At 43.3% G+C, this 26,926-nt stretch overlaps 1 protein-coding gene across 3 annotated transcripts in view; it reads right to left on the bottom strand.

Moving 5' to 3' along the window:
* Window positions 1-26,926, bottom strand: part of col5a1 (procollagen, type V, alpha 1) — a 76,197-nt gene that overhangs the window by 33,217 nt on the left and 16,054 nt on the right. For 2 of the 3 annotated variants that reach the window (XM_034601365.1, XM_034601366.1), the window contains exons 2-13: window positions 26,017-26,184; window positions 19,824-20,037; window positions 19,220-19,382; window positions 7,950-8,081; window positions 6,466-6,567; window positions 5,933-6,373; window positions 5,038-5,559; window positions 4,867-4,923; window positions 2,971-3,012; window positions 2,311-2,373; window positions 2,127-2,201; window positions 311-403 (exon numbers count right to left, since the gene is read on the bottom strand). In XM_034601365.1, coding sequence (XP_034457256.1) covers window positions 311-403; window positions 2,127-2,201; window positions 2,311-2,373; window positions 2,971-3,012; window positions 4,867-4,923; window positions 5,038-5,559; window positions 5,933-6,373; window positions 6,466-6,567; window positions 7,950-8,081; window positions 19,220-19,382; window positions 19,824-20,037; window positions 26,017-26,184 — 2,072 coding nt within the window. The remainder of the gene's footprint in view (window positions 1-310; window positions 404-2,126; window positions 2,202-2,310; window positions 2,374-2,970; window positions 3,013-4,866; window positions 4,924-5,037; window positions 5,560-5,932; window positions 6,374-6,465; window positions 6,568-7,949; window positions 8,082-19,219; window positions 19,383-19,823; window positions 20,038-26,016; window positions 26,185-26,926) is intronic. The other variant, XM_034601367.1, reaches the window with a different exon arrangement.

The raw sequence follows: 26,926 nt of genomic DNA, 5'->3' as shown, positions 1-26,926 counted from the left end.
CATAAGATGATAAAAGCTGTTCTTAGCAGATTTATAATTGAATATATCAAGTATTTATCCATTTGTGTGTGCTGTACGTGTATTAGCGTCCTTACACATGTTTTATGATTGAAAAGTGCTATAAAAAGACAGTTTGAAATAATGCAAAAAAGTAAATGATAAATATCTTTTTTTAAATTATATTTATCAGCACATTGTACAGCAAAGATCATCGAAACAATAAGGAAAAGTAAGACAAGTTTTTCAACAAGATAATCAAATTTGGAGAATAATATTGAGTGCTGCAGTGTGTTTATGTGTGAACTGTTACCCTGGCCTGCTGCATGATCGCTTGCATCTGGGATTCCTGTGCTGATACAGCAGGTCCCTTCTGTCCGGAGTCACCTCCAGAGCTGAATCTGAACTGTGGAGGGAATCAAAGCGTGTCAAGACTTCATTCCAGTGAGAATCATGCCAGCACATCAGACACAAAAATAAAAACCAGTGCAACATTTGGAGTTACTAAAATACTGGAAAATCCTGCAGCAAATTAAATATTGAACTTTGAATATTTAACATCTATTTCCAACAATAACGTCAGTAATTCCCATCTCAAACTATGCAACAGATGTTGAACTGAGCATCGGCCTCCAGATGCCAGAGCAGCAGCATCAAAGGCCGCCTCTGCAGCCATGAACTTCACATTCTACTGGCATCTGGTGGTGATGAGCAGGCACTGCACCACAGGAGAATATCCAGGGCTGGGTGGTGTGAAAATGTTCAGAGACCAGGCGTCTCGGGTTGGGTTACAGAGCTCAGTCCTCGGGAGGCTGACTGCTGGTTGGTTTACAGATGTACAGCAGCACGCCAGAGGAATACTGTGAATTTCACAATCAGTGAAGCATTGTTACCAAGAATCAAATACACGACTGTTGATTCAGAACATCAGGGCTGAGTCGACTGCAGCTCCCCCACCACAAAGCAAACTCATCCAGAGCACAAACTTTTCATACTATATCCCACAGATACTTCTCCGATAGAAATGTCTTATAAGTTTAGGTCTCGGCTATTTGCTTTCAGATCAAATCTACAGTATTTGACTAGTTCTTGTTATTATTCCTAAATTTTTTTCTCTATATGATTGTTTCTGTCTCACTCATTCTTTACGTCATTTCATTAAAAATGTTCCTCTGCAACATCAAACTTTGAACAGAATGTTCTTCCACAGCAAGTTGTTAACTGGAAAAGCAGAGAAAGAGAAAAAAAACCTCTAGTGGGAATTACATTATGTTTTTTCCACATAGCACAGAGGATGCACCACTGTATAAATCGTGAATTTAACAGTGGAAAAACGCATTGGTAAGATTTGCCAATTAATCCTGTTAATCCTCCGAGATACAAAGTTTCTTTGGTGAAACAACAATGCATGTTTCTCATTAGGCCTGGAGCTCAAGGAATCGGGTTTCAAGTCGTGACTCCCTGCCAGTGGACGCACCAGGAACAACTGGAGTTCCTGTCCAGACAGAGCTCGCCACATGGCTCGGGCCAGACAGCTCCGTGCAGCCCTGAAATCACAGCTTCACATCTGCACAACTAATCAGGTCCGACAGCGACGGTGTCAAGTCTTCCAAGAAAGGAAAGAGCAAGAAGGCAGACGGCATAGGAAGTAGTTAGGACGTCTGTGTAAGTGCTGCGGTGGACTGTGCTGCTTTGCTTCCTGTCTAAAGCTCGACAACTTCCTGGAAGCCACCTGATAGCTTCAATTTTGGCTGAGGAATGTGGAAAACAGACAGTCCTGTAATATGTAGATTTGCATACATGGAGTCAGAACACACTATAGGTCACTTATTAAACACGCCACAAGGGGCCGCTAGAGCACATATTTACATTACACAATATTTTCACAGCCATGGACATCCATCAATAATGATTTCAAAGGAAGCCTCCTTTCATTCCAGGAGACTGTGTATACCACAGTCAAGAGTTATTGATAAAACAGAGAAACATGCATCATACAAGGCTTTGAACACGGCCAACAAGGATATGAGACCACTAGGAAAAATGTTTCAGTTTTTTTAGTGTAATAACAGAGTGGGAATCCTGTTTTGCTAATTTAAACCAATTTTTAACAACTGTAATTCACTTACAGGCAGCATCAAGACAGTGCCAGGGGGTCCAGGCAGACCATCAGCACCAGGGAGACCGGAACGACCCGTAGGACCCTAAGACGGGGAACAGCACACACAGAGATTGATGGGGAGAAAGAAATGACAAAGAATTCTGTATTTTAATAACACTGCAAATCTGTGAGACATTAGAGTTCAAACTCACCCTCTCTCCAACATCTCCAGGACCGCCTGGTGCGCCAGAAGAACCCGGGGGTCCTGGCAGACCCTATTTCCAAGCAAAAGATCTCATTTGACTCCCATACATACATAAGTGAACAGTCATATTCGCTCCGCTAAAGTTTCTCGACTTTATCTTGCAAAGTGGTCACACATGGGGGATAGGAATGCATGAGGCAATGTGGGGCAGCCTGTCGAGTTGTAAATCCTTTTGTGAGGCGCTCTTTTATTTGTTTACAACACGATGCCTGAGTGGCTCGCCTCTGTGGGACTCCATCTGCAGGGTGTCAAGAGCAACTGTGTCTGGGAAAAAAAAAAAATCTTCCTAGATAAATAATTAAGTTCCTCCAACATCTGCGGAAAGTCCATATCTCTTCAGGGGAAACTGCTTTGGCCACTCCCTTTGCATGAGAAATCAGGCTGCCAGAGATTCTTTCAGAGGAAGGCTTTAAACTTGATTCAAATGTGTAAACTGTCTAAAACAATAGCGGATATAAATTGTTATCAGCTTTTATTTTATGGACACAGATCACAAAGAAAATGCCAGTGATTGAAAGGCACAGAGGGGAAAAGGAGGATTTGATAAAACAGAGGAAATGGAGAGGGAGAGGCTGAGGGTGACATAATTTGTGACAGATTGACTTACTGTTGGCCCTTCAGGCCCAGGCGGACCCTCCACCAACATACCCTGAAACAGAAAAACACAAAAAAAATCATCAGAAACCATAAAATTCCCTGAAACTTTCTCATGTCCTCAACATCGCCCTTGTCCATTAACACAGCTTCGGTTAAAGCCGTTAAATGTCCATGAATACGTGTTCCAACACAGCTGCCTGGCAACTTTCTACCTCTGTGTCTTTGCAGACTTAATAGACATTCCTGCCTGTCATTTCAGTTTCATGCTCGCAATTAATCCACGGAGAACAGGAGAGTGACTGCAGAGACGCCGAGGTGAAGACGCCCTCAGGAGCTCGCCCGCATAAACTACTGATTGGATGACTTCGAAACTTGGTGAAATGATGTGATTATGGGTCAGGGAAAAACCCACAAAATTTGGGTGCAGATTCAGATCAGGAGTTGGAACCAGGATTTCTTATTTTTCCTTTGACTTATTTTAACATTGCAAAATAGGGCGTTTTCCCTATTCCCAATCATTTTCATTGATTTCTAAGAGTATTTCATGGATCTTGATTTTAAGAAATCAGTTTAGGGGACTGACTTGAATGTGTGCAACTTGGTGCAGATCCAGATCTAGTGATTTTTAATGTTAATTAAAAAAAATCACTTTTCATCCCTGCAAGATGTGGCGTTTTCCCTAAATCCCTATCGTTTCTTTGATATGTCAGAATAATTCATAGATCTAGCCGATCCAAATTAAGTGAATTTAAATGTGTTTCATAAGGGGACTGTTGGGCTTTGGCAGAGGTATGCACTCTATGTGACATTCTAGTTTTAATACTGTAATTAATTTGTGTAGGCATGTGCCTGTTATGTGAAATACATTCACTGTAGTGTTCCTCTACCATATGCACGGTCCCTGCAGTGAAAAACAGCAGGCCGGCTCGGCGTGGACTTGCAGGCACATTGTCGCAGCTCTGCGGCTGCAGAGATATTGCTTTGTTTGTGCTTGTGGTAACATTTGGCTTCCTGCTTTGTTATGGAGGACCGAAACCCGCACATTATCCAAACTCATGTCAATTATGTGATCTCAGCTTTTGTTTCTGCCTTTTTTTTCAGTCAACCCCCAAGCTCTACTGCACCCGTGAGCGATTTCATCATCAAACTTACCCCATCTGATCTTTTTGACACTCCCTGGGTTATGCCTATATTTTGCCTGCAGTCTGTGCTGGGAAAATGGGCTAAACCTCAAGGGAGGCAGAAAAAGAGACGAGAGCCTGGGTGGTGATGTGAACTCAAAGTTGTTGGAGTCCTCAAACACACTCACACGCATAAGCAAACGGTCATCGAGGATATGGCCGTCCGTCCTGCTCTCACGTATAAACACAAAGACACTTACTCACTGAGGCTTGTATACTCAGTGGAGCTCGGTGACAGTTGTTTGAAGTGAAACAGCTGTAGCTGTGTATATACTGTAGCTGTGTATGTAAATGTAAATTCCTCCTGCGCCTGATGCACAAAAGAGGAGTCCTCATGTTCACAATGTCACCTGTATGTGAGAATGAGGGTTGGATGTTTTCCACCTGTTTGTATTTAGACAAAGCCTAAGAGAGGAAGGGAAAAAAGCTTTTGTTCTGCTTGGACTTCTTCTGTTTACACACTACCCACTCTGTGTTTGAGATTATTGACAATCCTTGGAAGGCCATTCTTGAGATGTTTATGCTGGAGTCCCGATGACCAGGCCTTGCCCATGGACACTATGGGAAAGTTCTTGTATGAGTGTTTTGGGCCTCGGGATTCAGAAGTGAGAGGTGGGTTGTGTTTAGATGTGGATCACACATATGTATTTGTAGATATAAACATGCGCCCATATGCAGCCTACATCTGCTGCTCAACTGTGTTGTTCAAACAGCGATCTACTCACAGGCTCAATAACAGCAGGCTCTCCCTTCTGTCCCTTCTCGCCACGAGCTCCGTCGACCTGCACACCAAACACACAGACACACACACACATGATCAGCGCCCTTCCTCTTCGTCACCATCATCATGCAATCCTCCTCATCTTGAAGATCTTGTTCTCCCATGAAATTTTCACCTGTCCGTAATACTCATCGGTCTCAGCAGGCAGCTTGCGCCCTTTCTCGTAATCCAGGTCGCCATAGGCGTCATTGGTGTCATAGTTGTCTAAATCATAGTCGGTGATGTGCTCCTCCGTGAACTCATCTTGGTCGGTGTAGTCTCCGTCACCCTCCACGCCAAGGTTTTTTCCGGTGGCGATGGACCCCCCAGCTCCAGTGCCCGCGCTGGCTGATCCGCCTCCAGCAGCAGAAGATCCTCCAGCAGAGCCACCTCCAACGTTGATGGTGGAGCTGCTGCTGCTGCTGCTGCTGCCTCCGCCGCCGCCGCCGCCGCCGCCGCCGCCGCCACCACTGACGAGGACTGTGCTGCTGCTTCCGCCTCCTCCACCACCGGTATTTCCAGTGCTGCTGCTGCTGCTGCTTCCGCCGCCACCACCGATGTGCACTGTACTGCTGCTGCTGCTGCCACCTCCACCAGTGGTGTAATGGTCGTCCACATTATAATCTCCCTCGCCATAGTTATCGTACGACGATTCCACCTATAAAAACAGATATATTTTAGAGACAAAATATAACAGGATAAAAATGAAGATGATAATATAAATGGATAAAAGCATACACAACACAAACAATTCAAAAATGGTTGCAGTTAATATTTTGATTGACTTAATAAGAAATTATATACAAGCATTTATTCCTTTACAGTGAGATTTTCAAATACACACTGGCATTGCTTCCATAATGAAGGGCTCCACTTAAATATCTCAAACATTAACATATGTGCAGGTAGACCATGCATTCAGGATACACTAAAGTAAGTATTATTTTAAATGTGTTTTTGAACACATAAATACATCTATTAACCTAACAGGTCACAACATCCAGAAGCTAGTGTCATTAAAGTCAACGTACTAATGTCTCATTGGCGATGATGGTCGTAGCACCTCCAGATCCCCTGGTGCTCACGCTCCTTTCAATTGTGTCGCCTGTGCCCAAGTCGATCTTTCCCCCTGTGCCCAGATCCACCTCACCCCCGGTGTCGATGCTGGTGAGGGTAACGTGTCGGGTCTTGTCACCGTCCGGTGCCGCCGTGGACTCGTCGTAGTAGGTCCCGTAGTTACCATAGTCGTCATAGCCGTCATAAGGGCTGGTCTCCTCTCCGTAGGCGTCCCCTCCCCCGGCAGCAGTGCCGGAGGAGCTGGACGATGAGCTGGAGGACGAGCCGGCAGAGGAGCCAGCGGATGAGCCAGCGGATGAGCCAGCCAGGACTTTGTGGTCGATGCCACCACCAGTGCCGCCACTCAGAACCTCCTCCACTGTGGTCACCACTGTGTCTCCATCTGCTTCTGTCACCTGTGGGCCATAGATGATATTCTTGTCAGCCACTTTTGGTGCATTTTAAATAGAAAAATCCATCTGGGTCAAAACGTGCATCAGGAGACTACCTTGACTTCTTTTGTGATCTCTGTATCGCCGGTTGATTCGTAAGGCTTGCCATCCACGTCCTCATAGTAAGGGTATTCATAATAGTAGGCGTCCTCTGGTTTCTAAAGGAGAAAAATATTACACTGGGGTTGAGACAAAGAGACTGAGGGAGAAAGAATCAGTATCAATTATTAAAAACATGATTTCTTAAATATGATCCACTGCTTTGCTGCTGCCGGCTGGCTGATGCATGTGCACCAGGCAGGCCATCGATCAGTAGCACACAGGAATGCCTTACACATGCTGAAACCTCATGCTCTATCTCCCTGTTGCAACATGTTACGACTGAATGATAAATTACTTTTCCACAGCAATTTTTTTCTAAACGAATATGTCACCCATCTTTAGAAAAGAAAGAAAAAACAGGTCAAGTTTTTGTGTAGCTTGCAGGCATATTGACAGGCCCCAGCACAAAAGGAAAAACGAGAAGAGGAAGAGCTTCCTGTCCATCTTGTAACACTTCTCTGACACGCCTTTAATTAGCATGCGCACAGTGTGCTGGTATTTAATGTGGAAAACAGCGTGGTGCAGGCTTCGGCAGGCACTGTCATCATTCCTGAACATTATTAAGTGAATGCAAAGCCTGGGAGCACCGTTCTTTCCACTCAGTTCTTTCCTCTGGCAGAGATCTGAGCATTAGAGACAATTATAGATTAAGGGAAATGAACTTCCTTGAGCAGGGTCAGTCATGAGAGCACATGCGTCTCTTTTATCTTGACTCTACAATGTACTGTATTTTGCTATATGCAAATATCCACCAAAACTACATCTAGTAATAGAGCGTAACAGTGACCGCCCACTTTTATAACTGCTCTGGTACCTTCACATAAATGTCCCATTAATTTTCTCTATTGCCGTTTCAGAAAGAGGTTCACGTCTAAAACTAGACCCAGGCTGACCAGCTACACGATGAATTGAACATGACCATTAAACATTTTCCGTTAGGGTTAGGGTTCAGATTAAGCTTGACAGCAGAGGTAGATGTCTGTGTACAGTGAAGGAACTACGCATCCCATAAGCCGTTGGAAATCATCCTTTACTTCTTGAAATTGAACATTGTTGTTTATATAGTGTTGTAATATATTGTAGTTTGTATCTTCAATGTTTGCATATAGAGTTTCATATAGTGTAATAACCTTGTGTAGTGACACTGAACAATCCGATTGTAGCCAATCTTTCGCGACTGTCGGTAGTCATGCAGACTTGTGGCTTCTACAGGAGAATATAACTTTGTTTCACAATCTCATAATGTGTGCTAATTCTACCTAGGATGGTTAAAACATTATGGTTAATAATAAACATCTCAATTCAGAAAATGAATGGGATTTTTACTTCTGGAACCACACTGTTGATCTCTATGGCCTGTATTGTGTTTACAAAGCTGAACTGTAAGTTTTGAGCTTATAGAAGTTAAACTAAAGCTGAGAAAGTTGATTTTACTCACCGAATCATCTGTGTTGGGGTCCTGGGCCTGAGGCTGATCGGGCATTGGCACTTCGCAGTCAGGGCTGTAGTGCTCACAGTAGTCATAGGCAGCACGATGGTCTGCTACAATCATCAGCTGCTGGATGTCTCCCTGGAAATCACAACAGAACAGGAAGTCAAGAGACTTGCCGGGCGCAGTTACAAGTCATGCATGTAAATAAACAAGCAAACAGTCATTAGTGAGAGACATGGCGGTCTCACAGTGGAGGAGGGGGGTGAGGAAAAAAGAAAGAAAGAAAGGAAATAAAGAGGGAGAACATCTGCCTGCAGCATTATCGCATCCAAAACAGGCCTGAAACTAGGTCGAGGCAGGGGGAATCTCAGGGTGACTGCATGATGAAGAACTTTGTCCGAGGTCCAGGAGTGAGACAAGCAGAACATGGAACAACTGACTTCATGTAGCTAACGCAAACAATAAAACACACACACACTCCGAGTAGATCTTTAACAAGATGAATGAGTTTAAACAAAACGCATAAGCCCAGCCTGAGATCTGAATGGGAGTGATTCCACCCTCAAGCTGATTGTGTGAGATGAATGGATAAACTTAGCTCGAGTGACAAGGAGAACATGAGCAGACCTGCAGATACAGATATCTGACCTGAGAGAGTGTGTGTGTGTGTGTGTGTGTGTGTGTGTGTGTGTGTGTGTGTGTGTGTGTGTGTGTGTGTGTGTGTGTGTGTGTGTGTGTGTGTGTGTGTGTGTGTGTGTGTGTGTGTGTGTGTGTGTGTGTGTGTGCGCACTGAGTGGAGGTGCAGGGGGGGAGGAAGAACAGTAGCAGAGGTGAGAGGTTTAAAGAAAGAGACGGAAAAGAGGAGGTCGACAGAAAAAGAACAACTGAGAAAAAGAGCAAAGGGCTCCGAAGGATCCCCGGGCAACATGGGGAGCTGGGTGTGTGTGTGTGTTTGCCACATGTTTTCTTAACAGAACGCTCATGGCACCAAAAATGCTGTAATGTATCTTTCCAAACATGTACTGATCACACTTCCAAAATGCAGTGATGTTGTTCCACATCGATCAAACACAGGGTCGAAATGAATATACATTCAGGGGGGTGTGGTGGTAGGAGAATCATGAAGCGGCTTAACTCTGGGAACAGCCCGTCGCAGAGCATGCAGTGTTTTTTATTATGTGCAATTGCCAAAAGTCTGAAATCGCTCAACATGTCTTTCCAGCTGAAATTCTCCACAGATGACTCTCGTATTTTTTGACACACAGAAATTGATTGCATTTGTGGTCTAACCAGTGACAGTTCACTAAAGAGCAACCAATCCCGGCGCTTCGGTAGGAGGTACCACACAGAACATTGTGTCTGGCATCCTTAAAAAAAAGAGAGAAAAAAACATTGCAGAACACTTCACAAGATGATGTTTCCTGCTCCGTCCTTGGCTTATGTTATCAGTGGGGTTTTATGGTGAATGCAAGAAAACAAATCCCACTACTTCCTCCAAGACCGAAGGACTGGATTGGCCATTACCCAACTCCCCCAGCTAGGAACTCCTGAGCTCCCAGGAAACATTCAAATGGCTACCTTTCAGCCATTTGTCCAAAAATCGCAATGCGTGAGGAGGCTAGAGACTTGGTATCATTTTCAACAGTCTGTCCTCCTCATGCTGGCCAGACCGTGTGTCACAGCTGCACTGAAAGGGGATGATGGGAGTGCACTGTTTGAAATGAGGTCACATTGAATTAGGAGTAGGCCCAGCGTACAACAAAACAGCCCTGCCGTCTGGAGCACTGCGACTGTTTCCCTATTCACATGCCATTCTTCTGCCTTAATTTTTCCCCTATGCTCTTTTTTTTTTTTTTCTTCTTCATCTCCCACAGCGGCCGGGGGAATGTCAGCGTGGATCCTGACCACAAGCAGTTTGATCCTAATTTCACCAAGATGAGATAATTAATCATACACCTAAGAATTAATGAGAACATCCCAGCAACACTGGGAGCAGTGTGGAAGAACGTGTTTAATGATGTGTGACATGAGAAGAGAAGGAAAGAGGCATGTGGATGCCTGAAAAAGAGTTGCGTTATATGGGTCATATTGACGCTGGAAAAGCTGATGGCTTTGGCTGAAGGTATATGAGAAGGGGAAAAAGGATGAGAAAATGCTGGATAGAGAATGTACTGAAGTGTTTTGCTCTGTTAAAAGTTCTCGACTAGAAAAAGAACTGAACACTGCACAAAACCAACTTCAGACGGATACAAAACTAGATTGCACTTAGATTTAATGGGTCAAAATCGATGCAGCAGACTCAGAGTTATCCACAGTTTTTCGATTAGCGTGGGTTAATCTCCAAGAACATGGGCTCCTAAATCTCCCTTAATGTCATTTATTAGCGACTCTTCATTAGAGCTTCCCTGCGAGTTTAAAGCTAATGCTATCAACCTCCACACACAGACTTTCTGTTGTTGAAATGTATGGTCTATTCACAGGCTGTGTGGTCCTCACCGCAACTAGTAAAATCAATGGTGCACCCTTATTTTTCAGCAAAAGGTTTCTACAGATAATTAAAAATATTATTTACCTACTAATTCCACAAACGTCTCTGTCTGTAGATGGAACGCAACAATTAAGTAAATAATTTGAACTTATATAAGCAACACATGACAACACCATATTTAGTTAAAATGTATGGGAACATTGACAGTAAAATCTTCATTGCAGATAAACCAGGTTGGATGAACCACTCCACTCTGCACCATTGACTGTTTATTAAAAAGCTCTTCACACAACGTCCAACACACAAACAATAAAAAGTGACAGTATATTGTAGAAATGTTTGAGGAAGACTCACTAAGGATGAGGAATAATTCTGAAGTAGCTCCGAAACATTAACACAGGACAAGAGAGTAGCCCATTCCAAACAGGCTGGTTTCAAAAAGGTATTGGTAGTATTGGTAAAGCCATATAATTAATTGGATGTGCACACTAATTATGTTTTTTGATGCTGTTTGAATATAGACAATGATGGGAAATCATGCAATCTACAGTGTATGCAAAGATGCAAAAGTTTTCCCTGATTGTTTCATTTCTATCCATCTTCACACATATGATATAAAAAGGCACAGGCTACAGTGCATTTGTTCCCATGAAAGCTGCTACACCTTCACAGTGAAACTATTGTCAAAGTCTTGATCCACCCCGACAAGCGCTAAAGCCGCTTCTGATTTCCTCCCTTTGAGCCAGAGCTGCTCCTTTCACCGCACGGAGCTAGACGGACTGTGGCGCCAAAATGTTATATAAGCTGCTGTTTTACAGATGTAGGGAAACAGTAAATATTCCTATGCGGTACCCAACTGCATACTAATGCAAATGTATTAAATGGTTATTAAGTATTTAGTCTTCTGGCACTCAATGGTCAACACGGTACAGATTATTCTTCACCTCAGAATTCACAGATGGAAGCTGGTGTGCAAAACAAAATACACTAGCCTTAACATGCAGCACCATACACAGGCATAAGCAAACCCAGACCCAATCACAGCAAACGCAAAAGAAAAGAAAAAACCCTGGAATTATAGAATCACATCCAAACCCAAGAGGGGAGCCATAAAAGACGAGCAATCAGCTCTCCTCTTTGAGAAGGGACAGTGACATTTTTCACTCCGCAATGTCATGTGGCACATCAGAGTGGTGCTTAAGGCAGAATTTTCAGACAATAACAGGGCTGCGGCTGTCAGCATCTCCCTGGACGCTGCTGAAATACGATTCAGCTCCTGGCCAGTGCTCTCCTCTTGTCGCGCTCTGGCTGAAATGCCATTCGCCTGTGGCTGCGAGCGATGGAAGACCTCACTCCACATCACATTCATGTGAAAGACACGATATGTGATTGCAGGGTTGCAACTTGTAACAAGATTACGGAAGCAGAACAACTGGATTCTGATCAATAATAATCTATTGTTTAAATATTACACAGAACCTCGCCCTGTTTCGCCCCCCCACCCCACATATCAATCCCTGCTGGATGTTCTGGTTGTGTCCAAATGGTGGCAGGAGAGTGCTCCAGTGAGCACAGAAACAAACATCTGTCTCCAACTGAACCTGACCCACAATCACGAAGAGTGGACTGAGCTCATCGTTCCCTCTTGTGAATTAAAAGATATGATGCATGAGCAGCAAATATTGGTGCCTTTTCAAAGATCATCACAACATGATCGGCCTTGAATGTTGCTGAAACGACATGAACCACACGCGCACACACACATGCACACACACACACACACTCTTCGTCTTCCTCTCTTTTTTCATACACGCACATATTTCAAGCATGAAGTAAAAGGAGACCAACAAAGGCCTTTTTATTAGACTAAGCTCTGGAGGTGATGTCAAAGTTGCACTTTCCTGGCTCGGAGCAGCATGAGATAAAACAAACCAGGGACAGCTCACACAGGTTCTGTTTACCTTCTTCGCCTCACACAATAAAAAAAGACGGCGGCTTAAAGAAGGAAAATTTAAGTCTCGAGTTTGTCATCATTTCACCAGGTGTCAGCAGAGGGAAAATGGGTGCGGGAGGGTCCCACAGGGCAGGATAAGACTGGGAGGTCCAAGATCTGGCTGCGTTTTTAAGGTGAAATACTTTTCACAGCATATTTACACAGTCACCCATGAGCTCTGAGTCAGGTCTCGGTCCCACTGCCAGCCCACACCGGCAACACTCGCAGTCCCAGTGCCTGGGCGCTCTCCAGCCTGACCACAGAAACACACACTGCAGAGGTCAGCCCACTGCACAGGGGCCATAAATCAGCACCAACACACACAAAACTGCATCCACAAAATAGATGCACATCGTCGACATAGCTGTTTGAGTACAAACAAGCAACACACACATATGCCAACAAGGGAATTGCACTTCCAACAAATATATAATTACCTTTACCAGACATCAAGTACATTTTCACCCACATGCACTTTCCCCTCTAGACTGTGCAACCCCAACGCTCAGAGCAGCTGCCAAGAGCAACAGGCCCGTCTGCCACCCCACTTATCCACTACACAGCACCTTAACCATCCCTTCACCTCTTTGATGCTATCCCTGTGTTTGGACCCCCGTCTAGGTCTCCTCCCCCCTTGCCCTCCCCCCATCGCGCTCCCATCTGTGTAAGATTTTAATCCCACACCACCAAAGGCCACGGGCGGCCATATTCCCATTTCCCGTCCTCCTTGGGGTGGTGGAAACCGGAGCGGCTCACCTCACCTAGCAGACGTAGTCTCATGAGTGTTTGGCTTGGCCGTTCGCTGAAGTGCTGAGGGTACACTTTCAGGGCTTGCTGACGCGGTAAAGGAGGAACGGAGGGAATAAAGGTGGCGAAAGACAAACATCTGACATGAATTAGGGAAATTCTCTTAATTATCCATGGTGGAAACTCCATCTTCCCTGAGGCTACTGGAGTCGATTTCATTGCCTGAAATGTATAGAGTGTGCTTTGAGAGTGAAGCATGACGTTTGCCTTGGACAAGATAATACAATAAATTTATTATGGCCAAATCCTCGTAGGTAAGCCACTTGGATCTGTAATAACCCATTATCAATAACGGACATTTCTTTAAAAAGGTATGCGCCCAGAAACATTTGGATCACCGTATATTTCCCAGATGGGACACATTGTAGTTCGCATATGGGGTCTGAATGCCTCTTAAATTAATGTCAGATGCATCGCTTCCCCCATGACCGGATTTTATCTGTGTGAAAAATCAAGTCTGACTGAAAATCATACAAACACTGCAGGGAAACTATGGCACTCAGTGGTGCTCCGCCAAATTATTCCCTGGGAAAGCATGTTATAATAACACCACATCTTGCAATGTTAAAGAAAGTGTGGTGGGGGGGGGGGGATCCTGGATCCATCCCCCACCACACCAAATCTTTATGTATTCTTTCCTCTGCCATAACACATCCTTCCGCCAAGTTTCGTGGAAATTCGTTGAGCTGTTTTTGTGAAATCTTGCCAACAAATGGCAGACAAAAGGTAAAAAAATCATAACCTTCATTTGCAGTATGATTCCCAACCATTTCTAGTGGGTTTTCAGTGATGTTTCATGAAGCCAAGGAACTATTTGTGCTCACAATGTAAATGTGGCTTTAGTGGTGCCTCCTCAGGTGTATTTCCATATTTATTGGGAACTGTCAAGTTGAGAGCAAAGAGTCAGGTACTCTTGAAAAAAGTTGAACTGAACTTAAGTTACTGAATATATCTTATAACAATAAAACAGAGGTCCAGTCAAGGCCTGGCAACATTAGCCAAACTGTTTCTACCTCTGCCTCAGAGACTTCAGCCAAAATGAGCTTAAATTAGATTCTGAATTTGAAAAATCTTCTGTCCAAATGGAACAAGGTGGTGTCAGGTTTCTCTGCAGTTTATCCCCCTTGACAACTGTCAAGTCCTAAATCAGGAATAACTACTGAGGTAAATCTGTCTTTACCTTAGATGACTGAAACATGTTAAATTTAAATAATGGGAGGCAGGAAAAACAAGAGGAAAACAGGATGTGTTAAACTCATCATGAAATCACAACATCACTGCTCTTAACAAGTATCAAGCTCACGTGTTGCATGATTTTACTACTTTTTCCTGGCTGTGGATGCAGCATGGGAGCCCCACATCATCCCTGCCCCATTAAATGCCTCAGTCCCAACTCTTACTCGTATCACACTGCCTTTACTCCCCCACTCATTCCATCTCTAATCCTTTATTTCTCTACATCCAACCTCATTCGTCCTCCTGCTATTTTATATCCCCACCCACTAACCCTGACACACGGACACCCTCATCCCCCCGTGTTGCTGCAGGCCCGGGACGGCCTATCAGCGGCTACCAAGGAAACCTCTGGATGATGTCACGTGGCATGTGTGCTGTTCCAAGTCTGACATCAGTGGGAAAAGATCTCCTCATAATTTCCAGAGTATGGCCCAAAGGTTTCAGCTTACACAACCACAACCTCTTGTTTTCTCGACACCAGGACTTTTTTCTGATCCTCCAGCTCACTAATATACAAAATGTATGTGTTTTTTGTAACACAAACTGCGCTATAAAATCACACGTATCAAAACTGGATGACTTTCGAGATCCAGACACTGCTGTGTTCGCATGGCTCCACTTCGGCTGCTCAGGTTCACTCGAGGAGGTTCCCCTCCCACATTACCTGAGTAAGGCCAAGTGGTTCGTCCGTCCCTGTTTGTGTTCTCTCAGACCAACTGCAGCCATTTGTTTCACTGAGCGGCACTTTAAACTGAGGGATGGGCATTAAATTCTCTGTGAGTTTTTCTTGGCACACTCTCCGGGAAAACAGACAAATCGGGGGGGGGACACGTTCTGCAGATGGACAATGTCAAAGAGGCACCAACTATCTGAACAACACAAAAATATACCCACAAGCTCTACACATCCATGAAGTGTAACAGCACTGCTTAAGGTCTGAGGACTGATTTGAATAGATTTTAGGGGCATTAGGCATTATAATGGAGTAATTGTGATCTCATTGCAACATATAAGCAGTGATTACCAGGTAAAATACCCGTCTTCTCCCATAATAACTGCTCTGATTACGTTTATGATCTTCACTGGCACGAGCCACACTACTCTTTTGCAAACCGCTGAGAAAAAAAAATAACATTATGGTAGTTAGAGGGCAAATGCTCTCTCTGTGACCACAAAAACCATGTCAGAAACCAAACCACAAACCCCCCTCAGCAAGTATACGTCTCTCCTGACTGCGGTATGGAAAGAAAAGACCCGGGCGAGTAAAGAGATTCACAGGCAGACAGAACTTTACATTTACTCCAATTCTTAGATGCAAAGTCACATCATTTTATCTCTGCTTTTGACTATTAATGTTTTGTCCTCTTTACATAAAATCCTCTCCTCTGAGAAGTTTTGAGATATCAAATAAGCGCCATCACGAACAGCTCTCTCAAATTTGATAATTCCAAACTGATTCTTTTTTTCTCTCTTGTCTTATTATTTCCTCTTTTGCATTCCGAGACTGAGTGGAAACTGCAGGCTCTCAAGTCAACTGAACTAATCGGCCTGCTGGTGAAATCAAACGTGTTTTCTTTAGTGTGTGTGTGCATGTGTGTGTGTTTTCATGCTCACCACCTCCTGGTGGTAACTGACTCTGGCAAAAGTCAACATGGGATCCGACTAAACTACAGAGGGGAGAAGGGAGTGAGGGGAGGAGAGAGTGAGAAGAGTGCAGGCTGAGCATAATTTGGAAACTATGTGGCATATTTTCCATTTTGTGCACGCACTGGAGCCTGTCCTGTCTCCCAACTGGCAGACGCACAGCAGGAGGGCTTTAAACATCTCTCACAAAATATCCGTCTGTTCCCACAGTAACCATTGGACTGTTACCACGGCTCCGATAGCTCGGTATGATTTAAAGTGTTCCTGTGTCGCCTTAACCTTAAGATCAGTTTTCTCTGGGCAACAATAAAATTAGAGCAAATAGTAGAGCTGTGCTGGATAAAAGCAGTCACCTCCATAGATGTAGATTAAATAGTAGCTATAGCACACACATAAAAAACATTAGGATTTATGTCTAACGCCTCCTTTTTCCACATCGCTCTGTGTCCATATGCAAGTCATTCGTATGCATTCCTATGGCAACCTCTGTGATCTCATCTGTTGTAAAGCTCCTCCCATCTGGTATTTTTCAGTCTGGGACCTTTTTTTTCGCGTTGGATATCGGACAAACCATGTGCACTTTGTCCCACACAAAATTAGCATAAAACTAACTGACTGTGTAACTGTATAATTAAACAGGTTCAATCAGTTTAACAAATTGTGAATTTCAATAATGTTATTTTGCTACAAGATAAATAAATTTGAAGGTTACATAATAACAAAATAAGCCACTAGGGGGCAAAGTCCATATATGATACGGAATAATAGATACGAAGCAAAACTGTGTGGAAACGAGAAGTTATCAAATGGTTAAAGGCAACATTTTCACAAAAAATGTAAACATAATCTGTATAACCTTAAAAAATTCCCCTCTTTTCTTCACTCCAGAACCACATCTGACACTTGGGAAAGATTTATGCACACAAAGTATCGTACATACTGAGATATGGCATTTTTTCAATGTAGAAATCTGGATTTAGTTGCAAGTCTGTCATTAATGGTTATGAATGAGGGAAAGTTTTAGTCTTAGTCTATCATCATTTATTCATGTCCCCTATAGCTTGGCAGAGCGACTTTAGGGATTGTACATGGGATGATGTCATGTTTCTTTCTTTTTGTCTGTTCTCGTTGAGCAGCAGTGAGGTCAGAGGTCAGCTGGCTCAGCATCAGTCACATCAGTCAGCCTCTGTTACTAATTATTATTGAGGGCCTCAGCCTCACAGACTAATCCCCCTTTAAACAAACACAACTCCGACGGGACAAAGACAACACTATTCCTTGTGCCTTGTGCCGCTCTGTGCATTTTTGTACGTGTGTGCATGTGTGTGTGATGTTAAAGAGCGACAAATATACACACAAAAGCTCGCTATAGGCAGTATCCAAACAAACTCTGATTCTTCACACTAGGTAAAAGCAAACTGTATTTTATATTATGATGCAGATCAGGTGAAGGCTTCCTGTACTGTCTGGTCAGGTTATGATTAATCTTTCATCTCCTGCCACAAAGCTTTTATACACATAAAAAGTGGAGAAAGGAAGAGGAAACCCCCTCAGTTGAACAATCAAAACCTGCCATCGCTTCCTAAAAAGCTCTGTAAACACAAATGTTGCCCATGCCCATTTAGATGAGGAGACACCACAAACAATAAAAGAAATATAACAGTTTGAGTAATATTTTTTAGTTGCTTAGTAGCCACAATAAGGCAAAACTTTTCAAACCGTAACAACAGATGCAAAGTTGAACTGCAAATGCAGCACAGATGGAAAGGGAATAGAATTGCAGGACATTAAGTTCTTTTGTGGAAAGTGTGGAATATCTGGCACTTTAAATTAAATTTGATTTGCAATCTTGTGTGGGTGTGTACGAGTGGGTAGATGTTGGGGGCTCCAAAAGCTAAATCCACACTTCTATGGAGGATGTGGGCGCCACCATAATCCGTATTCTGTCCTCCATGACACACAGAACGGGGATTGGTGACGACCATCTTTTGCACCACTGCCATGTGTGTGTACTGTACTTTAAAGATGAATCACATTTACTTTTATGTTGCTTTCTTTAGGACTTTAAATCAAAGTCAAATTGGTCTGAGAGAGACTGCGTTGACTTGTTTAGAACGGCCTTGTAAATAGTATGTGACGGGAAATACCAAAATGCATCAGTTATGAAACCTATAAATCTGTTCACTCATCCCACTTTGGCACCAGCAATTTACCATGGAACCAAATGGACAAAGATGATTGGAAAACTAGTGTGAACCTGGCAGAAATCACTCTAATCAAGCATACAAATAGTTCTTCAAGCAACAGAAACAGCAAAGTCCTTCTGATGGTAAATAAATTTATAATTGGAAGAAAGGCCCGTCTGTCACTGCCACAGCGCCCCCTGGACGCCTGGAACTGCACCATGTAACTCTGGTGTACAGTGCTGGAACATGACGACCTGCTTTTAGGCATACATTGCACACTAGCAACCAGAGCCAGAGCTAGCACTTAGCAATAAGAGGCAACTCGCCATTCTCAGTGTGGACATCATGGCAGAGCCTCCGAAGAAACCAAAGTTGATGTTGTCGGAGGAATTGAAGAGGAGGATAGGTGAAGGTGACAAATTAAGAAACTAAACAAGAGTTGATATTTCATTTGTTGGCGAGAGATAAAAGAGGCCAAAGGACCCAGGACAGAAGCCGACCTGCCGTTGTGGATATTGTGCGATAGCTTTAGCTTGTTTGCTATGTTTTGTGCTGTTATGCTAGCTTGACTCAAAACAGCGTAAGTGAAGTTGTCGACTCGCTATTAACATCAAGCAAACCCATTTCCATCAAGGTTTCGAAAGTTGGCCAAACAATCAGATGTAATTTGATACACATCATGGTCAGACATTGATAACTGTGTCGGCAGCTTTCTTGCTGCTTCAGCTTGTTAGCTTGTATGCTACTGTTCTACTCTGAGTTGAGTGAAGAACAAAAACCTTGACATGGCCCTTTTCTGATGTGTGGAGCTGAGACCGCAACTTGTATTTACGACAATGAATTATGCGTTCCATCTTTAATAGCCTGGTGATTAAATGCACCATACCAATACCAACATGTAGATAAAGAGCAAAATGCCTACCTCGAAGACTTCTTCATCAAGTATTCTAGTTCCAAACACTATAATTCCTTTGGTATCGATGATGGGGTTGGGGCTACGGAGCAGCTTCTGGGTGGTCTTCTTTTTACAGTCCAGAATGAGGGTGATGGTCTGCTTGTGCACACTGATGGCCACTCGATGCCACCTAGAAAGGGAGGAGGAGTTAATTCACACGCTTACTGGGTTACTTGCTGCCCACATACACACCGCCAACAGGCTGAAGGCCCCTTTTGTGTCTGGCTTCAAATCTAAATATATCCCATTTAGTTTTTGAGAGTAAAATAATCTTAGAACTCTTTTTGTTGACATGGATGGGTTCTGCACTAGATACACGTTTGAGGATACTGCAATCTACATCATGTGTAATATCTAATAGAGAGAATAAATATCAATTGCAACAGGTACACCTGCTTCAGGTGATGCATTATGGGGTTTAGTGCAAACACACTAAACTATCCAGAGACACAACACATCAGTTCATTAAAGCCCGACACATCCACCTGGACTCTGATTACAGGGGGAAGATGCAAAAGAAAAAAAACAGGCCGACACGCCTTCATGCGCGTTCATCGACTGGTGAACCTACTTTCCATCAGCTAGATTGACTCCTCTGAAGAGGGGGTAGTCCTCGGGGCTGGGTTTCCCTGTGTGGTCCTCGTACAGGAACACGGGGGATCGTCCCACTTCCAGTCCGAGCTGCTGGATGCCCTGCTCGTTGTACACAGACAGCAGGAAGGACTGGCTGCCCTTCCTGGGCTTCACCGTGGCCAAGATGGAAAAGTCCTCTGGGAACACATCACCTGGCAGGATGGATGGTGGGTTGGACAGAGACAGATGTTTTGGAGACATATTAGTAGTTGTTCATCATCATAAAAGGAATCAAATACTTCTAGGCCTAGACTATTTGGTAGGGATGTTGTAATCGAGTATTTTTTTAAGGAGACAGTGTGCTCTTCAGCGTCAAGAGCGACTATAAAAGTTATTATTGTTACTTCTAATCGAAAGATCTGCTAAATAAACAAAGATAATTTAGATTGGAATAACTGATGGCTTTGAGCTCCGAAAGGAAACTATTTGTTAAGTGCGGAGACTGTAACATGAGAGGATTAATCTGAAATGGATAAAGGCCGAAGAGAGGAAAAAATAAAAAAAAGTTTGAAGCAGAAATGCAAAGTGGGAGCAATTCCAGCATAATGCAGGATGAGAAGCATAATGACAAAAGCATGTGATCCAGAGAGACTTTGTTGAAGTATCCTTCAAACCCCTCCCCTCAGATGATCGATCTAACAGACACTGAAACGCTCCAGCAGAGGAAAAAAGGAAATATGATTTAAACTTTTTTTACAGGAGAAAGAATTAAAGACATAAGTGGAAATGGAAATCATAATTTGGTATTTAAACCCATAAAAGGGTACAGGCACAGACATGAAAAAGACATGTTTTTCCTCCATTTGCTTGGTGGAGCCTCAACTACTTCCTCCATTTTGCTGAAGTGTTCGGAACATCTGCCAGACAGACTCTTCCTGGGGCATTCAGGACCCCAGAAAGAGTATGGGACTTTGCGACCAGGTCAGACTTCACTTGAGGCAAATGCTGGTTTCTAATCTTTTAGAAAGAGGCGATCTTGACTATATCAAAACCACTACTGTTAGGAGAAAGCAGCTATCTGGATTATGTTTAACATAAGCAAATGAAACGACTGGGACTCCAGCAGCAGCTCCTTGCTGTTCAGAGTGCACGGAGCAGATTTCCAGACGACCGGAAAAGAGAGGCAGGGTTTGTGGTTGCAGTGGTTTTCTAGCACCTCGTGCAGCCATTAAACCCCCTTTTTACTCTGCTGTGGGGTGGAAAATGCGAAATTGGAGCAACTAGGTGGCCAATCAGAAAATGTAGAGGACGACTCAGAGGGAATGCGGTGAGGAAAGCTGAGGTTGGGAAGAGATAGTGGAAAAGGAAAAAGGGGAAAGAAAAAGAAGAGAAAAAATATCTTGCCACTATTATCCATTTACTTATTCTCTTTTCTTGGTCAGCATCAGGCATTTGCCTTCCTGTCCTATCTTCCTGCCTTTTCCATCATCCCTTCATTATTGCCAGGCACCAAATCACATCATGCGGAGAGCACATGCCTTGGCGGCGTGCTCCCTCAGGAATTTAGCTTGGCATCATATGAAAAACATTGTCTCTAATTGACAGATGCTTCGACAGCGGGACGGTGAAAGAGAGAGAAGAGAAAAGCCTTCAGAAACATGGAGGAGTTTGAATATGCAGAATATGAAACGTGTTACTGTCTGATGCAAAAAGAGAAAGGTGGGGAGTATCAGAAGAGAAACCATGAGTGAGTGTTTGTCTCTACATCCGGTTGCACATGAGTCACATTCTGTCGCAGAGGCATTGACTCAGCGCTGGCTCAGGACGGGCTGTTTGTGTGCAGGTCAAGGGTCAGCTGAGGGGCAAAAGGGACTCCACGGCACAGAGGGAGAAAGTGGGGGAGCAAAGCAATGAGAATGTACTTTCTATATATTATTATTGAACTTAATTTATTTTAATTTTACAATTTTTTTCTTTACTAAAACAGAGAATGGCTTTTTCCAAATTTAAAGTAGTGGTTTTAGAATCAAAATCAAACTTTCTCTAAATTTTGATGCAGCATTTACACAGCAAGGTTTATCATATGTGGATTCATGCTAAATGCACTATTTATCCCCTGTGCCATCGAGGACTGAGATGCCCCTGAATAATTAAAAAAAAAAACCTTCCTCCTCACTCTCTCCTCTGGACCGTGTAACAGAGTGGAAGGTTGGGGATGGGGGGGTCATTCAGAAAAGCTCGGGTTTCTCTGGAATGTGTCTCTCACACTGCTACTTAGGCCACCAGATGAGAGATAACTCATTCCTCATTTGGTGTGTGTGTGTGTGGGAATGGAGAGGCTGGTCGTTTATACTGGCATCAGACTAAAAAGGTCTGGGGATGTCAGAGACTCAAAAACAAGTCCAAACATCTCAAATGAGGCAACATCCATCATTTTCCCTCAGATTAATTACCCTAAACTAAAACTGCTTTGTATCGCCATAAAATATTGATCTAGTATGATATACAGATATAGAAGTTAAAGGAGATCTAGAGCGTCTCCTGCCTCCCCCTCTCAATTTTTTCACCGCTGGCATTTGACATTTACACCTCATTTACTCTTTTTCATCAACCAAACATATGGCTGAGAACACACAGACAGTCCGGGAGGGAGTGAAGGGCAGTATCTTCTCTCTCTGCGTGCGTGCATGCAGGTAAATGAGGTAGAAAGTCTTGTGTCCTATAGTAATTGGTCTTTCAGTCATCGCCGTGTCCAAATCCCTCCTTATGTTTAAGACAAGCAACATTCCAGTGGGATTGCGCGTTGCTGCAGAGATGTGTACCTGACTGTTGCAAAAACGTTGACAAACCCGGACAAAGGACAGAGCGGAAGATGGATGGTGTATTGCATACAGGTGAGCGTAATAGGACTCAGGATAGAAATGATTTAAATTAAAGGCCCGAATCACATCACATAAGATCAGATAAGATACGCTCCAGTAAGATAGGATGCGATAGGATTAGATCTGAAGAGAGAGAGTTACACCTCTTACATCTTATACTGATGTCACTAATGGTGGCTTTAATCTGTATACATGCAGATCAGTGGATAGAGCTGCTTGTATTTACTTTTATAGAGACATGAAGATAAACTACTCTTATTATTATCTATTCCCATAATTATTTCAATCAGCTAAAATAACCATAATAATTACCTAATGACTGGATATCAGAACAATCATGTTTCCCTACTACTGTCATATCATGATGCATATTCTGCATCCACAGTCTCTCGAATGACGAGTACTAAACCAAAATTTCAGGACTCACTGTTCATGTGGCATGGAAATATTTCCTATCATAATAAATAACATCAATATTATTACCCAAGGTTTTATGAAGTTAACCGACTGAGTCATTTGTGAGCCATGTCCAGATTGCTTCTACAGCTCTTGAGCTCAGCTTGGCCGTTTGAATTTCACCGCATGCTGCAAGCAGAAGCCCCTAATCACATGGCCAGTGCCATCGAGCCACAGCAGCCGTGATTACAAGTACACATGCCAAGTGACAGCTATAACCTCAATCAGGGAGAAGACGCTGCATCAATCTTTCCTTGCTGTTTGGGCTGATGCAGGCTGTCGTCACCAGAGACAGCGGGGGAGGAAATCTCTTCTGGACTTCACATTGTCTGAGCTACAGCAGGGTTTCTCAGCAAGTTAAATTTGAGACGTTTTAAGAGCTTTTTTCAGAGCATAACAAATTAAATGCACCACATGTCAAGTGTGACTTATATGAAGGAATCTGAGTCCCGGAATTACTTATATCTTCCTATAATAAGATAAAGAGAAGTAGCTTCGTGGAGAATAACTACACACAGAGACGCTAGGTATCAATAGACTTTGGTTCCACGTTGGTCTTGTTCTGAGTTTTGTTACAGCGTGCCAATATCTGTATCGTCGAGAAAAACCTACAACACAAGGAGACATTATAAACTACGCATGCCAGCGAAATAAAAAACTAATTTTAAAACACAGTGGAAGTGTTTAATGAAAGTTCACATAATTTAGACCTACCTAAATGTATTTAAGACCTAGCACATAATGTTTTAGCGTATTTAACACTTTTTAGAATTGAAGATTATTAATTTTGATACTTTTTAAGATACTGCAGATTTGTGGTAATTTGTATTTGTATATATGCGCACTTACATGCCATTTCTTTTGACTTATCTGTATTAAGAGACAATAATTAGAGGAGGATTGACTATTAAGCCATGGGAAGTGTGTGGTATAAAAATTAAAGCCTGATATGTCTCCGTTTCCCTGTTTCTTCAGTTCTCATTCACATAATATAGGTAAGAAAGGACTCCTCTGTTCTCAGTGCCTCTGTAGTTTCACATGAATCATCCCTTCCACATGTTTGCCTAATGATTGCATGTCTGTACTCGCTCGTTTTCCAACACATCATCACAGACTGTGGTTACGGGGTCATGGGCCAGTGTGTTCTCAATCGGAGCTTCTGCAGGTTTATATATTTTTTTATGACTGACGTTAGTCATAACAGAATGAGTTTACACGCCTTTGTTTTTCTCATATAATATATGTTTTCCCTCAGGGGAAAGGGTGCTGGGTTGATAATTGAGAGAGAACTGTACCTCCCAGGCTTTGGGCCAGAGTCAAAATTCAGTAGCAAACTTAATTTAAGGGGGGAAAAAAGAGATGGATAAAATGATCTCACACGTTTCGCTGCCTTCTGGAATATATTAGCTGTACATTTTCTTAATGGTGAGGTGAGAGAGGGGACCACATTCACAGACACTTACACTGGCTTTTAAGGCCTTGGAGCTCCAGGCAGCAACGTATTCTGTTTGCACCTAAAGAGTATGTGGTGCCTGTTATGAACTCCTCCAAAGTTGGTTTGTTTTATGAAGACTGTTATTTTGGATGATCCGAAGTAGCATGTGCGTAATTATAGAACGTGTATCTAAACAGAGGGCTCCGCTGACATAGAGCTTCAAAGTGGAGCAGTATTTGTTTGATTGGAGAGCATGATAGGGCACGCAGGCCGCAGCAGCCCTGTGGCTCAGCTTTAAGCCCCAAAAAAGAACTATGATATGGATCAAAGGTCCGCTAAGGCCAGTGCAACGTCTGAGAGGGCCATCATCCAATCTAAGCTTTGTGGAGACTTAGCTCACAGGAAGGGTTATCATTTCTCCCTCTAGACCACGTTGCTCTTTTCTTTTTTTGTGACTTTTTGTATCTTTAAGCTGCGGAGAAACCAATCTATCTATATTTTAGAAAGTGGTTGTCACAGAAATATGGTTTTGAGTTTCTGTACTGGAGCAAGAAAAAAAAAAAGTGTACCGAGAAAGGAGCTCAGCATGTCTCACCAGACAGTTTAGATGATATACAGAGAGAGAGAAAAGTACACTGTGAGGCAGCAGCCGTCTAGAAGCAATGACAGAGGGGAAAATTACTGCGCTTGAGGGAAAATAACGTGAAGGAGGGAGAAAGGCAAGCAGAGGGATGAGACAGAGGAAAGAACGGAGCAGCAGCCTGAAGCCACGTCAGCACAATAGAACAAGGGCGAAAGTGGAACCCCAGACTTCCCGCCCCTCTACCACCCCTATTTTCACTGTTTTTTCCACTGTCTGGCTCCTCCTCCAGAATCAAATATTACAGAGCTGGAATGTTTAGCTGTGTGAGGAGTCAGCATGCATTATCTTTATTGTTTTGACATTTTATTGTGTGAGACTAAGGACTGACTAATTTTCCAGATGTGCTGCTCATCTCTGACTTCTTTACAGGGCTAAAAGATTTAGACATACTGTATATGTTTGTGGGGAATGAACAGGGAGGTGAAACACTTGCAGGGGTCCCCTGCCTAAAATCCCATAAACTAAAGATATAGTTGACATAAATAATCAACTTATACGAGCCAATAAATCGTCCAGCTGGGGGGATAAGGGGGGGGGGGGGGGTTGGAACAGACTAGGTGAGAGCATGTCATCAAGCTGACCAGATGGAAAGATTGTGTAGCAGAGACAACTAGTAAGATACGTTAAAGATCTTGGAAAAGCCACAACATTTACAGTCCCTCAAGTGCAGTATGGAAAAGTAAAATTGGATTAAAATGGCTTTGAGGATCCTTTGATGTTATTAAAAAGAGAGACAAAAAGAGACCGTGGTATGTGTGCCGAGTCACGTACTCACCTGGATACAGCTGTATGGTTGGGGCGCTGAGCTGGGCATCTTTGGATACTCTGTAAGCCACATCGGGTCCTTGTGTTGACCTCCTATGTGAGCAGAAACCCGTTGTTTTTGTAACACCCTCGGGTGAACTGTGAAAATCTAAAATCTTCAAGAGGTCTGCTGGTTCCGCTACAGGAATAAAAAAAAGAGACACAAAGAAAAGTAAAGGTTAAGATCATTAAAGCACAAATTACCAACATTTTGACAAAATGCATATTGGATAAGCTTTCATTATGAACACTGTTTGCCTTCGTCTGTCTTTTGCTGACTCAGAAGCACTAGACTTTGCTATTTTGGTTAACAGAGGATTTTCTTTTTTGTTATCCATTTAGACACTAAACAGAGTTGTGCCCATTTATAGATCACCATGATCATGGGTTGCAGCTGCAGCAAAACCCATCCTTCCCTCCATTCCTCGGCTACGCTGACTCTACGGCTGCCTCCGTTTGGCCACAACCGTGCAATTAACACACTTTTAGGCCGGTCGTCCCGGCTGTCACCAGGCCACCACAGGAGCACACTGGTTCAGAACAATGTAACACAGGGTTTGACCCTGGACCGCACAATCGCACGCCAAAACCACCCAGGACAAACAGCTGTTCCTGCAGCCAGATGCACACATAACAAGCTGCACAATGACACACATTAGCATCCAGAAAAGGACACCGGGTCACATCTTTAGGGACAAGTCGCATAAGGAAAAGGAGGGGCGTCAGGATGCTTTAGAGGAGGGCAAATACTAAAGTTCAGGAGAACTAAACAGAAGACAACAAAGGGATTTTATGGCACAGGAGTTTAGGGCGCTTTTTTGTGCAGGCAGGCATCCCATCAGCCAAGTATAAAAGCTTGCACACACACACTCAGGTACAGC

Source organism: Hippoglossus hippoglossus, chromosome 12 (assembly GCF_009819705.1).
Source record: "Hippoglossus hippoglossus isolate fHipHip1 chromosome 12, fHipHip1.pri, whole genome shotgun sequence".
NCBI lineage: Eukaryota > Metazoa > Chordata > Actinopteri > Pleuronectiformes > Pleuronectidae > Hippoglossus > Hippoglossus hippoglossus.
Note: the sequence above shows the minus strand (reverse complement) of the source record. Positions and strands in the feature narration are given on the sequence as shown.